At 43.2% G+C, this 18425-nt stretch overlaps 1 protein-coding gene across 2 annotated transcripts in view; it reads left to right on the forward strand.

Moving 5' to 3' along the window:
- Positions 1-18425, forward strand: part of LOC115084432 (tetratricopeptide repeat protein 30A) — a 156824-nt gene that overhangs the window by 53136 nt on the left and 85263 nt on the right. For both annotated transcript variants that reach the window (XM_029589320.1, XM_029589321.1), the window contains exons 8-10: positions 1068-1117; positions 6223-6375; positions 14572-14637. In XM_029589320.1, the coding sequence (XP_029445180.1) occupies positions 1068-1117; positions 6223-6375; positions 14572-14637 (269 nt within the window). The remainder of the gene's footprint in view (positions 1-1067; positions 1118-6222; positions 6376-14571; positions 14638-18425) is intronic.

The following is an 18425-nucleotide window of genomic DNA, read 5'->3' on the forward strand; positions in this document are numbered from 1 at the left end:
ATTGCAGAAGAGAAAAAACATGCAACAAGGCAGACAGCAGTCTTTCTGTGGGCCCTGCAGATTCTGCTGAGTGCAGCTCTGGAAGGGGAGAAAATAGGGAGCAGGGGGAGAGACGGTTAAACAAATGCAGAGATCAGGACCTGAGGTTGTGTGCTGAAGGGGAGGAGGAACATATAACAAAGGGCTTTGGTGTTACAGGAGAGAGGAGTGAAGGAGAGACATGCAAAGTAGAGAAGGATGAAGAGACAGCAAAATAGGTAAGAGTAAAGAAAAATAAAAGCAAGCTAAAGAAGAATAAATACAGTAATGAAAAAACAACAAAATGAGCAAAAAGGAGGTAACTGAACTGAGATGCGGAGGAATAAGAAGGAAAAGTTAGAGATGCAAAAAAATGCTGGAAAAATGTGTGGTTTTCTTTCGACTTCTATTTGCTGGTGGTCAGAAGTATAAGTATTTATGGTTGTGGAGGGATGTAATGCAAGCTGGGCATGGTGTACTGCAGAAAGACTTTCATATGCACTAAAAGCAAGGAAAGGTGATGTAAGTGTTTAGTGTTAATTTCACATTCCCGTAATATCTGAGAGCTCAGAAAGAAATATAATGGTATGGGGATGGGGTGGTCACCTTTCTAAACTAATACCTAAGACTTCTGAGCTAAATGGTGATCACTGATGACTTGGCAAATCATGACAATCTCCATCAAACAGAACATTGCACTGTCAATTCAGTTTCTCCCATTTTATAGAAAAATCTTGAAGATCGAAAAAAACTATTTTGATGATATCTACTTAGAAAAAAGAAGCACTACATTGCACTTAAGATTGGGTTTTATACTTGACCCAACTCAGTCTTATCTTTTGGTCCTTGCAATTTTGTCTTTTTTTAAGTATTCAATGAAATGTGATGACTTTATGAATCCTCCACAAATTAATTAGGCACCATCTTCCTGAGCACACATAAGACATGAACAGTTAAACCTATCAAGTACTTTTTAAAATAATACTTATAGATAGAGCATTAGGAATGTGAAGTTGGAGTTTGTAACAATACATTCTTAATATTAATAGATGAATCTGCCCAGGAAGCTCTGACAGACATGCCACCCAGATCTGAAGAGGTAAGAGCATATTTCTTCAGGTTACCCATTCATTGGCTGGGGCCGGTACTGTGGATCAAAGGGGAGGTGCTATTGCCGGATGTTGAATGGGGCATCCTGATTGCGACGTCTTCTTAAAGCAGAGAAATCCTGGATTCTCTGCAAGGAGGATTGTTCCATCAACTGATAATAGAAGGGGCAATACTGGACCTGGTGCATACCAATGGGGACAGTGTTTCTAATGTTGGTAGTGGATGATTATCTGGGGTCCAGTGATCATCGGATGGTGTGGTTCACTATTAGAGCACAGGCGATGAAGGTTCATTCAAAGGCAAGGGTCCTAGACTTCAGGAAAACAAACGTCATTAAATAGGGGAGTACCTCAAGGAATTGTTAGCTGGATTGGAAAATCTAGGAGTCATAAAAGAACGGTGGACAAAAGTAAAAGGGTAACTAATCTTTATGTTAGGAAAGTGTATATAAAAGAAAGAAGAAAAGAGACAAAAGAAAACAGTTAGCGTTCATAAACTAGAAGAGATCACAGAAAGAGGAAGATGGGCAGCTATTTAGAAAGGCTAAGAGAAGCTGAGAAAGTAAGCAGGAATGCAAAAATGCAAATGGGAAAAAAATAGCAAATATTTTAAAACAGGGAAACAAGACTTTGTTTAAATCTTTTTATTAAGAACCAAACTAAGGTATAAAAAACACATTGAGGACTATCAGCCAGGAAAGTACAATATAAAAAAACCACACAAACAATAAAATATTTTACAATTTAATCCCCAGATTAACCAAGAGGTCCATATTCAGACACAACCCAGATAGCAAAGTTAGCCGGATAAACTTACTCGGCTAACTTTGTAAATAGATTCAGTAGTGCAGCTGCACTATTGAATAGAGCCAGCTAACTTTAACCGGCTAAGTTTGGGACAGCTCTTGGCTCGACTAGTCTTAGCTGGCTAAGTCATCCGGCTAACTCTGAATATCAGAGATAGCTGGTTAACTTAGCCAGTTAACTCTACTTTTCCCAGTTTTGCTCCTGGAACACCCCTAACTTATCCAGCTAAATTCTAGCTCCCTAACTTACTAGTCAGCTAGAATATAGCCAGATACGTGCCCAAATATTCATTTAGCCGGATAACTTCAGAATTAGCCGGGTAAATTCTTTTGAATATGGACCTCCCAAGGGTATAATATTACGTACTTAGCCACAGGGCACATTGTTTCTTTACCCCCCCTTGACTACAAATATCCATATCTCCCTTACACTCACCCACCCTCCCAATCTTTCCCCTTCTGCCTCATTCTTTTAGAGTTATAAACCCAACCAATAACTAATCACTCCATGGAACCACACCAAATAACTATAGAACCAACAAAATAAAGCATTAAGGCTAAGGCCCTGTGCATGAGGAGGTACACTTTGAATTATTCCCCGTTACAAGAAAAGATTGCCTTTTTTTTTTTTTTTTTTAAATGTGGCGTGGCTCTGCATGTTCTCTATCTGTATTAATAAATGTAATTGATTGTGCCATAAGACATTTTTTTTAGATATGTTAGTGATAGGAAGAAGTGAAAAAGTGGCATTATGAGACTCAGAGGTGAAGGAGAAGAATATGTAGAGCCTGACAAGGAGAAAGCAAAATTGCTAAACAAATATTTTGTGTTTGGTGATCACTGAGGAAGGGTCAAGAATAGGACCACATAAAATGAATACAAATAAGATTGAAAGTAAAGTAAATCTCAATTGATTTTCAGAAAAGTGTATTAGTGAGGAGCTAACTAAACCTAAAGTAGATAAAGCAATGGGTCTGATTGGGATACATCCAAGGGTTTTAGTGGCATTTAGAGAAATACTGACAGCTCTGCTGGCTGATCTTTTCAATACTTTTTTAGATTTGGGAGTGGTTCCAGAGGACTTGGAGACAGGTGGATGAATTTCTATTCACAAAACTGGAAGTAAGGAGGAGGCTGGGAACTACAGGCTAATTAGTCTGACTTCCTTGGTGAGCAAACTAATGGAATCGCTGCTAAAACAAAGGATCATGCAGTTTCTTGAATCCAAAGGATTTCAAGATCTGAGGTAGCATGGCTTTATCAGAGGTAGATATTGTCAGATGATCTGATCAATTTCTTTGATTGGGTGACCAGAGAGTTGGATCAAGGGAGAGCATTAGATGTGTAGAGTACTTGGATTTCAGCAAGGCCTTTGACACAGTTCCACATAGATGACTTACAGATAAATTGAGCACCCTTGGTATGGGCCTTAAAGTGACTGACTGGTTTAGAAACTGGTTGAGTAGGAACCACCAAAGAGTAGTGATAAATGGAGTTCATGATGAGAAGAGGGATATTACTAGCAGTGTGCCAAAGGGATTAATCTGTGGACCAGTTCTTTTCAACATTTTTATGAGCAGTATTGTGGAAGGATTATTGAGAAAGGTTTGTCTTTTTGACAATGTTACCAAAATGTGCAATAGGGTAGACATGTGGAAAACATAAGATGGTTTCTCAGTTTCATTTAGGTGCTACCAGTGTTTTTTCCAACATCTCGTTCTAACAAAACTGAACAAAGTCTTCATACCTTAGACTGCAGAAGAGCTGCCATTTTACTTGGAAAAGTCTAAAACTTACAGAAAGTTGCCTCACATTTTTGTTTCTTATCACCCAATTATGCAAAGCCTTCCAGCTGAGAGGCAAATACTTTCTACTTGGTTGTCTAACTGGGTTTTGTACTGGGTTTTGTACTTCTATGCTAACTGTGGAATTCACCTCACTCAAATACAAATGACTTCAAGTTCAGAAAAATCTGCAAATTCAGAAATCTGGCCACTTGTTTTTCTAGCCACATCTTTGTCAAACATAACTGCCTGGAAGAGGACTCCTATGGGGATAATATTTTTAGACAGGCGGAACCTCAAAACGTATTTAAACTAACAGCTTCAACTCTGCCTCCATCCTCTATCCCAATGCTTATCAATCTTCTTTATTTTATGGCACACTTTGAATAAGTTTGTTCAATGCTCTTACCCCACCCTGGAAAGGTAAAGCTGGCTTGAGATGGCAGGCGGACCCCATCCTATCAGCCAGTGGAGTAAAGCACATGTGCAGCATTTCAGCCAACAGTCACCGTGAGCATTTTTAAAACTCGCAGGCCGACTGGCAATGCTATTCTCTTGAGATTACTACAGCCAGTTTTAAAAATGCTCACAGTGAAAACTAATTGAAATACTGCACATGCATTTCACTCTACTAGCTGACAGTATGGGGTTTTCTTACCTGTAACAAGTGTCCTTCATAGATAGTAGAACAAAACAGCCATAGAATCCCATCCACCTGTTGTGACCGTCACTGCCCGACGTCTCCACTACGCCCACCTTACCTGAGGTTCAGCCATCTGGAGAATCTTCTCCACCAGGGCCCCATATTTTTGGATCAGGTGGCTCACTTCTGTTTCACAGCCTGGCTTTTGAGAAGAGACAGCTAAGGTGGAGAGGTTATCCCAAGCTAGTTATCACCACCTCGCTGCAGGTCAGGCAGACTTCCACCTCTTTGTCTTATGTGCAAGTTTGGAAGGTTTTTGAGTCCTGGTGTCTGGCTAGGGATGTGGAGGTGCTGCAAACTACAGTGTCTCATATTTTGACCTTTTTTCAGGAAGGGTTGGTCAAAGGTCTGTCCTATAACTCTCTGAGGGTTCAGGTGGCAGCCCTGGGCTGTCTTTGTGGCAAGGTGCAGGGTTATTCCCTGTCTGCACATCCGGATGATATACGTTTTTTTCACAGAGCCAAAATTAGTGGCCACCAGTGCAGAAGGCATGTCCATCTTGGAATCTTAATCTGGTGCTTACAGCTTTGTGCGTGGCTGCCTTTGAACTTCTGAGGTAGCAATGCTGAAGGATTTGACTCTTAAGGTGGTTTTTTTGGTAGCGATTTGTTCAATGAGGAGAATTTCAGAGCTCCAGGCTTTTTCCTGCCAAGATCCGTTTCTGCAGATTTCAGAAATGGGGGTATCTTTGTGCACGGTGCCCATTTTTCTCCCGAATGTGGTGTCAGAGTTCCATGTTAATCAGACAGTGGAGCTTCCGGCTTTTCTAGACTTGGATTCCTCTGCTTCTCATCCTAAGGAGCTGAGGCTTTTGGACATCTGATTGGCATTGTTAAGAAGTTTGAAAGTCACTAATGAATTTTGTACGTCAGATCACCTTTTCATCCTCTGGAATGGCCCAAGGAAGGGACGTCAATCTTCCAAAGCTACCATTGAGCGTTGGCTCAAACAGATGATTGGTTCGGCGTATAACTCCAAGGGTCGACTGGTTCTGGAAGGTTTGAGAGCTCATTCAATGCGATCGCAGGCAGCTTCTTGGGCCAAGGCACAGCAGGTATTGCCGCAGGAGATTTGCAGAGCAGCAACTTGGAAGTCGCTGCACACTTTTGCCAGATACTATTGCTTGGATGTCAGGGCTCTGGATGCAGTGTGTTTTGGTGAGAGTGTTCTGCAAGCAGGACTCTCCAGGTCCCACCCAGCTTAGTGGGCTTAGGCACATCCCAGGAGTCCAGACTTATCTGGGTACATACTGGAAAGGAAAATTGGTTCTTACCTGCTAATTTTCATTCCTGTAGTACCACAGATCAGGCCAGAGACCCGCCCAGGGAAAGGGGGGAGGGGGGAGTCCTCTTGCTCTGTTGGTTGTAGGTCGGACAGAGTTGTTATCAGTTCGCTAAGCTGTTTCGTGCTACTTATATTTATTCCAGACAGAGGTTTTTTTCCATTGTGTTATTGCATCACCATCCTCCTGTTCATTGGGGAGGGGTGGGCTGTTAAGTTTGGTACAGTTTTCCTCTTGGCTTGGATACAGGTCAATAATGAGGGTCTGCAGGTGGCACACTTGGTTATATAGCAGTGTCAGTAAAACGTCTGTCTCCATCTGCTGGCAGTGGCAAAACCCAGGAGTTTGGACTGATATGTGGAACTACAGGAATGAAAATTAGCAGGTAAGAACCAATTATCCTTTCCCACTGATAACTGTGAGGTAATGGATCTTGTACAAGTGTGTTTGTTCTTGATGATTCATGCACACAAGTGCTGGGACACCTTTTTACTCTTGCTGAATTAATCTCATTTGACAGGAACTTGATCCAGTTACCCTTCACAATCAAGCCTTGATGAATATGGATTCCAAACCTACTGAAGGATTTGAGAAGCTGCAGTTTTTGCTACAGCAGAACCCTTTCCCTCCAGAAACCTTTGGCAATTTGCTGCTCCTTTATTGTAAATATGAGGTATGGTTTGCTCCATCTTTATACCAGAAAGCAGAGCAACAAGTCACTGATACATCACAGCAGAATATGGTAGACTGCAATTTCACCATGTCCAGGGTTAGATTTAAATGGCGTGCGCACATAGGCAATGGGGGATGGGTGGGGAGACAAACAGCCCCCCTCCCCCCCCCCCCATTCCCTAATCGTAGTGCTGGCTCCACAGCAGCAGTAGTAGCAACTCAAGATTTTAAAAAATTCTACACGGGGCCTCTTGCAGCCCCGGCACACTAATAGGCCCCTACGGCACCCCAATCCTTGCACAGGTTTCTAAGCTAACAGAAAGCTTGTGTGAGAGGAGGGGGCAGGGTGTTGTAGCGCTTCTTCTGTTGTGGAACCAGCACTGCTAGAGAAGACAAGTTGTGCCACAGCGGCAGGCCCAGATGAAAGCTTTGCAGTGGGGGGTGACACTCTGGCGCCTATAAAATATTCAACATCAGAGTTCAGTTGCCTACGCCTAAATCCAGGCCTGACCATGTCATTTTTATTTTCTATGAACAAAGGAGAGTTTCAGCATTTGAATCCATTTCACTAAGAACCCTTTTGTTTCTTAAGATTTCAGATCATTCTGAAAAAAAAAAAGATCCTAATACTGTTCAGTTAAGACCTACAGTGATATCTGATTTTAGGTTTTCTTACTGGCAATGATCCGTGTGTCTTCTCTTCTTAAAAATAGACCAGGTTCATAGAAAATACTCATGAGCATTTCATAGAAACTGGCCTCACTCTTCCTATTATAAGTTTCACTCTTTGCTGAATCTTCATCCAGCCTGCCTGCATCTTAGCAGTAGTAGAATTGCAGACTTTCTCTACTCATTTAAACTGTGCTTATGTGTCTGGGCCAGTTGGACCTGGTTGTGCTTCTGATATTCACATTTTCAAATGTTGCTGCTCAGGATAATTGTGGGATTTGTAATCTACCATAAAGAGATTTGGATAAGACTGTTCTCAAAAGTCATTTCTCGGTGCTTTTTTAAATCATTTACTGTTGCAATTTAGATATTATATGTTGGTCTTTGTGTGTGATATAGGAAAGGAGAATCTTTTGCTTCCTCAATAATGAATTTAAAATTCACAATTTCTCTTTGGTTGTCATTTTTTTGTGTGCTGATACCCCCTGACCACTTCATTTTGATTGTGAGGAGTGGGAGCATTTTTTAAATTTCAGAATTGACATATAATTAGCTCTTAAATAGCTATGTTAAATTTTTTAACCATGAGGCACTTGTTAAACATTGCACTCGTTTGGTAGTCGCCAAAACTAATTGCAGTCTGAAGTCCCTAGATGAAATTAATTGGTTGTTGCCACCAAACTTCTGGTCACCAGGTGTACAACTTGCATAATCTATTATTATATTTCAGTTAGTATAGATTAGTGCCCAAATTGATTGTGTCAGACACAAAATGCAAGAGGTGACTCGGCCTGGGAATAGAATTGTTCTCATGAAGTGATCTCTACAGAACAGGCATGAGGCACATTGAGAGGACAGTTTGGGTAAGCTTGCATTGCTGCTGCCCGAACTGTTTTCTGTTTTATGGAAAACCTCATGTCTTCCATTTATCATAAATTCAGTGATATAAGAGAAACCTAATTTTCTCCATTGACAAGCAGGATGGCAATCCTCACACATGGATGATATTATCCAATGGCGCCTGGCATGGAAAACATATGTTAGGGTTTCTAGAACTTTGAGTCTCAGTGAGCATGTTCATGGTCCCCTCAGACTCTTCTTTGCATCTCGTGGTTGGGTGAGCCTCAATTTTTTCTAACTTTTAAAGTGCTTTTTTTGCAAATTTTTTTTGTGTTTTTCCCTCGCGCGGTCAACACCAGGTCCCCCTGGTTTTCCCTTTTAGTGTCCTAGATAGATTTTTCAATGTTTTTGGGTAAGTTTATTTTCATTGTCGATTCCCCAGAGTGGAGGTGTGTTCGGTGCCCGACAGCCATCGATGGCCACCGTCATTGATTTCAATCTCATGTCCCTTTTGTTTCTCAATGACATGTTCATTTTGGGGTTTAAGCAGAGCCCCAGGTGTGCTAGGACCATGTCTTATCATGGACCCCATGATAGATGTGTCCTCTGCCTTGGTGCATGGCACAACATCTGGGGTTGCAGCAAGTGCACCAAGATGACCGTAAAAGAATGAAAGATCTGGCTCGACAAGATCTTTGGGCCAGAGAAGACTGATCCATCAACATTGGCATTGGAAGCATCGGCATTGAGGGACCTCAGAGCCGCATAGATGGACCCCGAGCCTTTGACATCAATGGGGCTGCTGGCTCTGTCAAGTCGTCAGCTACCAGGGACACTGGAGACAGGCCATCATCTGACTCTTCCAGGTCGAGGAGATCAGGTTCATCGCCCTTGGCCTCTGCACAACGGAAGATTGATCAGAGCATCAAAGGAAGCTGAAGAAGCATCGGTATTGGTCCCCGTCGATACACGGTGCTGGGCATGGGGATGCACCAGCCTCTGCTGTGATGCCCCTGAAGCGACCCCTTGATGAGGAAAAGCGATTCTTCATTGATGCTAGGGGTACATCATAGTCTCCACCAGTCCTGATGCTCGTCACCAGTCCTCTTCTTGGTTCCAAAGAGGATCTGCTCATGCCTTCTGGGTTCCAGCCTGTCTTGGCATTGATGCTTTTTGAGGAGAAATTGGAGCAGTGTGTGCATCTGGCCATGGAAATTGCAGTTTGGGACATCGGTGTCAGAGCACCGACTACATCTGTGCCATCGTTCCTCAAACCATTGCTGGAATCCCTGAACGTGCTCATCAGCGTGTTACCAACCCTGACCCCAGTGTCAGTTCCCAGATAACATTGACACCCTGCAGGACACTGGTGCCGCTGCCAGCCTATCCGGTTCTCATCCCCAGTTCCTTGGAGGAGGAAGTTCCCCCAGTGCCAGGGAAGTCACCGGGGCATGAGTCAGAATGGCCAGTTGAATCAGTGCCTGCTCAGCCGGCCGGGGACCAAGCACCTAGGACTCTGTCACCAGTTGATGACAGCGGAGACGAGGGCATCTATGACCCCTGTGGGGGGATGATTCCTCTGATGTTTCTGATGATGCATCAGATGGTCTCTCCTCAGAACCATCTCCTCTAGACAATTGAAGGAAGTCTCTTCCAGAGGTCCTCTCCTCAGGATTTGTCCAGGTGATAGCAGAGGCCATCCCATTTCAGTTGCAGACAAGGGGGATACCAGGCTAGATGTTCTCCAGTATGTGGAGCCTGCCAATAAGATCTTGTCAGCCCCAGTGCACAAGATTCTTGTGGAGTTACTGATGAGAATGTGAGAACACCCCTCACAGTGCCTCCTGTTAACAAAAGGCTCTTGAATTCGACAAGCATCAGCTGCCCCCACCAATCAGTAGTTGTCAAAGGCCAAGCACTCTTGGACCTATTCTTCAGCACCCCCAGCGAAGTATCAGATGCTCTTAGGAAAAAGGTGTTCCAGGGTGCTATGCTCATTACCTCTACGTGAGCTAGTATATGCGTGATATCCTGAAGCTGGTGCAAGAGGTTGCCAAGCAACTGCCTCAGCAGCTACAAGACTCCCTCCAGTTGCATAAGGGTCTGGAGTGCAGAAAACACAGGGTCCATTTGACCTACAATGTTTTCAAAATGGCATTGAGGGTCTGTGCAGCAGGAATTGTCGTCCACAGACTCGCATGGCTGAGGGCCTCGGATCTCCAACCGGAGGTGCAGGAGCACAACTTGTTGACATGCCATGTACAGGAGAGAATCTCTTTGGAGATAAGATGAAGGACTCGGTGGCCCAGATCCACTACCGCTCAGGATCCATCCTCCTTAGCCAGGAGGCCATCGAAGTTTGGTCCCAGGAAGTCCTTCTTCCACCTGAAGAGGTACTATCCTTCGCTCCCTCACTCCCATTAACACCACCGAGGCCCTTGAAGCCATCCCAGGCAACAGACGGCCCCAGGGCCCCATCCAGTGCTTCAGTCAACTCCAGAAACAGAATTTTGACTGGATCGCAGGGGTCATAGGCAGGTCACCCATACCAGGAGTGATGGACCTGTCGGTTGGGGGAAGGCTACATTGTTTTTGTGAATCGGTGATCCAGTGTAACCTCGAACCTGAGGGTTTTTTCCATCATTTGTGATGGGTACAAATTAAACCTATTGTGTGCCCCACCATTCCCCCCCCCCAATGGAGCCCATTCTGGAGGTACTAGTAGTAGAGCTCTCCTCCCTCCAGGGTAAAGAGGGCAGAGATTTTACTGCTAGTACTTCCTGATACCAAAGAAAATAGGGGGACATCCTAGACCTAAGGCTTATGAACAAGTTAATCAAAATGGAGAAGTTCAAGATGGTTTTCTTTGGCACCCTGAACCCCCTTCTTGCAAAAAGGGTACTGGCTATGCTCCTTTGATCTAAAAGACGCCTACACTCACATCGAGATCTTCCCAGTTCACCAGACGTATCTCAGGTTCGTGGTGGGAAACTAGCACCTCCAGTACCGCGTTCTGTCATTTGGACTTGCATCCGCCCCACATCTCTTCACGAAATGCCTAGCCGTGATAGCAGCATACCTTCATAGACTGGGATTTTGTTTTCCCATATCTGGACAATTGACTGGTCAAGAACAATTCTTGGGTGGGGGGCCAAGAAGTCCATTCTCATGACCATCTAGGTTCTGGTGTTACTAGGGTTCATTGTCAACTACTTCAAGTTCCATCTCAGCCCATCACCATAATTGGACTTTATTTGAGGCCTGCTAGACATGGCTCAGGCCAAGGCCTTCCTGCCCCGGCAATAGGCCATCAACCTGATAACCATCATGGAGAGAATTCAACAGTCAGCAGGCATTAGCATGGCACAAGTTGAGTCTGTTGGGCCATGGCCACTACAGTACACATCACTCCCTTGGCATGTCTGCACATGCAAAAAGTCTAATGGACTTTAAGGTTGTAGTGGCGACAAGCCACTCAGGACCTCCAGGATCATATCGGAGTCGAATCTGGAAAGGGGGTTGTCCTTCCAAAGTCCTCTTACCCAAATTGTCCTTACCACAGATGCGTCCACCCTGGGCTTTAGAGGTCATGTAGAAGGACTCAGCACCCAAGGATTATGTCTGCCCAGGAATGTCTCTGCCAAATCAATTTCCTGGAGCTCTGGCAATCCGGTAGGCATTGTGTGCTTGCGGAGATCAGCTGTTCAACAAAATTGTGTTGATACAGACGGTCAAGTAGCAATGTGGTTTGTTAACAAGCAGCGATACGGGATCATATCTCCGGTGTTAAGAAGTGGTCCAGATCTGGTCACGAGCTCTCTCCCATGGGATGATGGTCAGGGCCATGTATCTGACCAGAATGGAGAATGTAATAGCAGACATACTGAGTTGCGCCTTCAGATCCCATGAATGGTTTTTGGACCAAAGGGTCACTAATCAGATCTTCCAGCTCTGGGGAAGCATGGTCGTGGATTTCTTTGCAGTGCCTTGGAACAGGAATGTTCCTCAGTTCTGTTCCCTATGCAGGACACGTGGGAACCCAGCCTCAGATACCTTCACCCGTCACTGGGGTAAGGGGTCTTCTGTATGCGTATTCTCCAGCTCCAGTGAGAACAAAGATTCTCTTGAAGCTTTGTGAGGACCAAGAGACTATGATCCTTATAGTCCCACTTTGACTGAGACAGGTTTGGTTTCCACTCCTATGGGAGATGTCCATCTGGAAATCAATAAGGCTGGAGAGTTCCCCAGGCCTCATCACCCATGATCGAGGCAGGTTTTGCCATCCCAACCTGAAGACTCTATCACAGCCTGGATGTTGAGAGGTTGATATTACAACCACTTGATCTCTTGGAAGATGTGTCTCTGGTCCTAATGGCTTCCAGAAAGTCTTCCACTAGAAAGTCCTATGAACTGAAATGGAGGAGATTTTCTGGGTGGTGTGAGGACAAGGCCCTAGATCCCTTCTCCTGCTCCCCACAAAATCTGCTTGACTACCTTCTACGCGTATCGGAAGCTAGTTTGAAGACCAACTCCATTAGGGTTCATCTGAGTGTGATTGGCGCATAAAATCATAGTGTAGAGATGGTAAGCTCATCTCTGTACAACCTATAGTTGTACGTTTCATACAGGGCTGCTTCAGTTGAAGTCTTCCCTAAGGACTTCCACTGTGTCTGGGGACCTCAATGTGGTATTGGTACAGCTGATGAAAACTCCCTTTGAGCCACTGCACTGCTGTGACCTGAAGTACCTGACCTGGAAGATCATATTTTTGGTGGCGGTCACTTCAGCATCGAGGGTCAGCGGGCTCCAGGGCTTAATGACTTATCCATCTTATACTTAGTTTCTTCGTACCCTAATTTCCTGCCTAAGGTGTTGTCAGACTTCCATCTTAAAGAGTCCATAGTTCTGCCAACATTTTTTCTCAGGCCCCATGCGTACCAAGGTCCTGCACAGTTTGGACTGCAAAAGAGCCATAGTTCTCTGTCTGGCGTGGGCAGAAGCCCATAAGACACTCCACCCAACTTTTTGTTTCTTTTGATAAGAGCAAGTTGGGGATCGCTGTTGCTAGCAGGTTTGCTCAAATTGGCTAGCAGACTACATTTCCTTCTGTTATGCCCAGTAGGGACTGCATCTTGGGGGGCCATGTCAAAGCTCATTCTGTTCGAGCTATGGCAGCGTCTGTGGCCCACTTTCAAGCATTTCTTGTGCAGGAGATCTACTGTGCTGTGGCGTGGCATTCAATCCACTCATTCAGATCACATTACTGTCTGGATAGGGATGGCCAACGCAACAGTAGGTTTGGCCAATCTATCTTTCAGAATTTGTTTGAGGTGTAGAGCCCAACTCTTTTCCCACCTAGGGCCCATTCTTTCTTTTTAGGCTGTGCCCCTATGTTACCAATAAAAGTGATTATTGTTGTGCCCATTGGAACTTGTTTGCTGTTTTGTTGGGGGGCAACCCGTAGCTAGGGATTCACCCATGTGTGAGAACTGCCATCTTGCTTGTCCTCCAAGAAAGCAGAGTTGCTTATGTGTAACAGGTGTTCTCTGAGGACAGCAGGATCTCGGCCCTCATGAAACCCACCCACCAGCCTGTGGAGTTCGGTTTCTACTACATGGATTTTCTCATTATTTGTATTTATTATTCTATTAATTCTATAATATAAGACTGAGGGGACCCCATGTGGATTAATGTTATAGTATATGCATGAGCATGCTCACTGAGGCTCAGTCAAAATTCTAGAAACTTTGACATAAGTTTTCCATGCCGGGCTCCATTGGATGATGTCATCCATGTGTGAGGACTGATATCCTGCTGTTCTCAGAGAACATCTGTTAGAGTAAGCAACTCTGCTTTCTGTGATCATTGTTTATTTATATCAGACGTTTCCAGCCAAGGAATTCAAAGCATGTTACAATAAAATTAGGTTTAGAAGTTACAGTAGACACATAACAGATTAGAATTGCAGATAACAGGTTGGAATGCAATGAATACATAGTATTGCAGTATAAAGTATAGCTGGGCAAGTAAAGACAGTAATGGCCTGCAAGGGAGTTGGCAGGGATTGTAGTGTTTCTGTGTCAGGTAGACCTTTGGTTTATAGGACCATGGACATTCTTTTAAATATATAAGGTAGAACAGATAATTGAGGGTTCACAGATATAGCTGATTAGATTACAAGATTTGGGAGATTGTCCGAGGGAAGGGTATCTGTTTGAAAGTTTGTTTTGGTCTTGATTCTTAGGTTCCCTATGGGAAATCATCCTAGTATATTTGATCTAAAGACATTATGAGGTCGATATTCAAAAGCCATTTAGACAGATAACTGAACATTTATCAATCTAAATGGCTACCCAGCTATATTGAGAGTTGGAGATGTTCCGAAGGTGGGCAGGAGGCATTTCCAGGCAGACAGCCTTACAGCTAACTCTGGTCGGGCTGTAAGGCTGTCCTAAAGTTAGCTGGTTAGACATAGCCAGCTAACTTTAAGAAAGCCGGGTATATTCAGCAGGATATATTTATTTGGCTAATCAACCAAGCTGCTGAAAATAGATCTCTATATTGCTAAAATGTTGACATTTCAAAATGTGACTAGATTGAAGTTATGTGGCTCTTTCAAATTACACATAGATGAAAGACACACAATAAATAGTTTGAAGAATCTAATTGTTCATACTTTTCTCTTTAGTATTTTGATCTTGCCGCAGATGTTCTAGCAGAAAATGCACATCTCACATACAAATTCCTGACTCCGGTAAGAAACATTTTAAAACCAGTGTGTCTCAGTATTTCTCTTCTTTTTGTTTTCAGATAGGATTAGATGTGATTCACTTTAAGGCAGGAAGTTTTGGTATTATAAAATTGTCACCTCTGTAGCAAAGGTGAATGATATAGAAACATGTGCCCACTTTTCTGGGAGTTCCTGCGATTGTTAAGCAATTAAAAGGGTAAGATGTGGAGTTCATGTCTTATGAGGCGGGTCAAAAGACTTGACCTTAATAAACAAAGCTGCAACTAGCTGTCACGAAATGGTGCTGAGACACTCGTGTAAGGCTACAAAGATTTTTTTTCTGCGCACGCTTAGCAACTTCTCTTAGCTTTGCTTATGCAATACAGTATAGGTATAACACTACTACTACTACTACTATAACACTACTACTAATATGATGAGAATATATAATGAAAATATATATCAGCAAAGCAATAATATTTACAAGTATATACAATAACACTTTCCTGAAACCTTGGTCTTCAGCAAGACAGCAGTGTTCTTCGTGGGTCAGTCTGTGGGAAGACATAGCGCTGTGAGTACAGTGGTTTGGAAAGGAGGAATCAGGGTTTGTGCACTGGCTGTACCAAATTGCCAGCTACCTGAGTATCTGTTTGCCAGTTTTGGACAGTCTGAGTACTATAAATGAGCCCAGTTTCTGTCACACAGACTGTGGCCATGCGCTCATTTTCTGTCACACAGACTGTGCCATGCGCTCATTTTCTGTTACACAAACTGTCACCTCATTTTCTGTTACACAAACTGTCACCTGCTTTCTGTCTAGGCTGTGGGCTCAATATCACACTTATCTGAGTCAAACAGCCTGCATCTGCATGCTGTATTTCCCATCACAGAGTTCACAAATCCCTGCTGGCTTCTCTGTGGTTTATTCTCTCACATAAGAGGCTAAATCAGACACTTATCCTATGCTTCCATCAAAATATCTTGCACAAATCTGTTCTTGTCACTAATACACTAGCCAAATGTTTTTCTGTGTGCTAGTAATCAAGTGAGAGCACAGCATTGAAACATTTACTAGCAAAACCACATAAAATACTCAATCTTTATGATAAGTATCCAAAGCAAGGTAGGAGTGCATGTATTTTTCATTGATAAGCAGGACTGAATTAGACATGACATCATCAGGTGGCACTGAACAGAGCTATCTCTCAAAGCTGGTAGAACTTTTACGCTCTACTGAGCACGTGTGAGAGTTTCCACATGGGCGTTGGCCAGAGTCTGCTCAGTCTCTTTTTGTCTGAAATTTGCATGGATGGATTTTAGTCTCTTTCTCATTTCTCCTCAGAACTTGGTTTACTTAAAAAAACAAACAAAAAAAACCCCACAACAAATCTACAACAGCACTTTTCAGTGCTACTTTTTCTGAAAAAAAAAATACAGAAGACATAGGTGGATTCAAGACCCGTGCCTGCAGACAATTCATATCTGTCCTAGACACCTACGAATGCTGCCACCATTGTCTCAGCCCAGAGCATGATCAATCTGTGAAGCATTTGGGAGGATGTCCCCATGCTCATAGCAGTCAATGGCAGCTAAGATTCAAGAACTACACTCCAGCAGATCAGTGTCAAAAGACCTCAGTGTCAAAAGACCTCAGGTCCACCTTCCTCCGGAAGTAAGTCATCTAGTGTGTCATTGCACTAAAGGGATCCAGATCTGCTAACAATAGGCACTCTCCTTGAAATCGGTGAAAATGCCACTGAAGGCAAAATATCAGCATACATTGACCCAATCAATGCAATCTGTGCCGGTGCTGGCCAAAAAGAAAAAAGACATGATGACGGTGGTCCAAAGTCCCATCCTTCTGGAATTGCGTCAAAGACATCAAACTATCAAAACTTTCTACAACGCATAAGATGCAAAAAGAGTCCCACCAAGCAAAATCGCCTTTGCAGATTCCCAAAATAATGTGATAGCTAAGAAATGCCTGTTTATGAAATGGATTTCTGCAGACCCACCGACAATGGCGTTTTGACATTCAGAAATGGCGGCCCTACTTAAGATGGATCAAAATCACAGAACATATAGAAAGACATGATTTAATGGAACAAAGTCAGCATGGCTTTACCCAGGGCAAGTCTTGCCTCACAAATCTGCTTCACTTTTTTGAAGGAGTTAATAAACATGTGGATAAAGGTGAACCGGTAGATATAGTATACTTGGATTTTCAGAAGGCGTTTGACAAAGTTCCTCATGAGAGGCTTCTAGGAAAAGTAAAAAGTCATGGGATAGGTGGCGATGTCCTTTCGTGGATTGCAAACTGGCTAAAAGACAGGAAACAGAGAGTAGGATTAAATGGGCAATTTTCTCAGTGGAAGGGAGTGGACAGTGGAGTGCCTCAGGGATCTGTATTGGGACCCTTACTTTTCAATATATTTATAAATGATCTGGAAAGAAATACGACGAGTGAGATAATCAAATTTGCAGATGACACAAAATTGTTCAGAGTAGTTAAATCACAAGCAGATTGTGATAAATTGCAGGAAGACCTTGTGAGACTGGAAAATTGGGCTTCCAAATGGCAGATGAAAGTTAATGTGGATAAGTGCAAGGTGATGCATATAGGGAAAAATAACCCATGCTATAATTACACAATGTTGGGTTCCATATTAGGTGCTACAACCCAAGAAAGAGATCTAGGTGTCATAGTGGATAACACATTGAAATCGTCGGTACAGTGTGCTGCGGCAGTCAAAAAAGCAAACAGAATGTTGGGAATTATTAGAAAGGGAATGGTGAATAAAACGGAAAATGTCATAATGCCTCTGTATCGCTCCATGGTGAGACCGCACCTTGAATAATGTGTACAATTCTGGTCGCCGCATCTCAAAAAAGATATAATTGCGATGGAGAAGGTACAGAGAAGGGCTACCAAAATGATAAGGGGAATGGAACAACTCTCCTATGAGGAAAAACTAAAGAGGTTAGGACTTTTCAGCTTGGAGAAGAGACGACTGAGGGGGGATATGATAGAGGTGTTTAAAATCATGAGAGGTCTAGAACGGGTAGATGTGAATCGGTTATTTACTCTTTCGGATAGTAGAAAGACTAGGGGGCACTCCATGAAGTTAGCATGGGGCACATTTAAAACTAATCTGAGAAAGTTCTTTTTTACTCAACGCACAATTAGACTCTGGAATTTGTTGCCGGAGGATGTGGTTAGTGCAGTTAATATAGCTGTGTTTAAAAAAGGATTGGATAAGTTCTTGGAGGAGAAGTCCATTACCTGCTATTAAGTTCACTTAGAGAATAGCCACTGCCATTAGCAATGGTTACATGGAATAGACTTAGTTTTTGGGTACTTGCCAGGTTCTTATGGCCTGGATTGGCCACTGTTGGAAACAGGATGCTGGGCTTGATGGACCCTTGGTCTGACCCAGTATGGCATTTTCTTATGTTCTTATGTTCTTATAGGTCCCAGCTGTTGCAGTCTCGGAAATCCACTTACTCTTTTATTAAAGTGTGGGGGCCCATTTTTAAAAGAGTTGCCAGAGGATATCAGAAAGAAATTTAAAGGAGGGAATCACTAATACTAGTATATCTGTTCTCTCTGGAAATAAGAAACATGTAAATTGAGTTTCATGTGTGATATTCCATGTTTTGTGCCAAGTATGGAAGGATTATATAATGTGTGCCATATAAGACTAGCATATAGAGACTGGTAATATAGTTGAGTTTGTGGGACGATTGGGTACAGGAGGGGAAGGGGGTATGGTCGTGCAATTTACTTTATAGCAAGTGGGAGCATTTTG

The sequence above is a fragment of the Rhinatrema bivittatum genome, chromosome 2, assembly GCF_901001135.1.
Source record: "Rhinatrema bivittatum chromosome 2, aRhiBiv1.1, whole genome shotgun sequence".
NCBI classification, from domain to species: Eukaryota; Metazoa; Chordata; class Amphibia; order Gymnophiona; family Rhinatrematidae; genus Rhinatrema; species Rhinatrema bivittatum.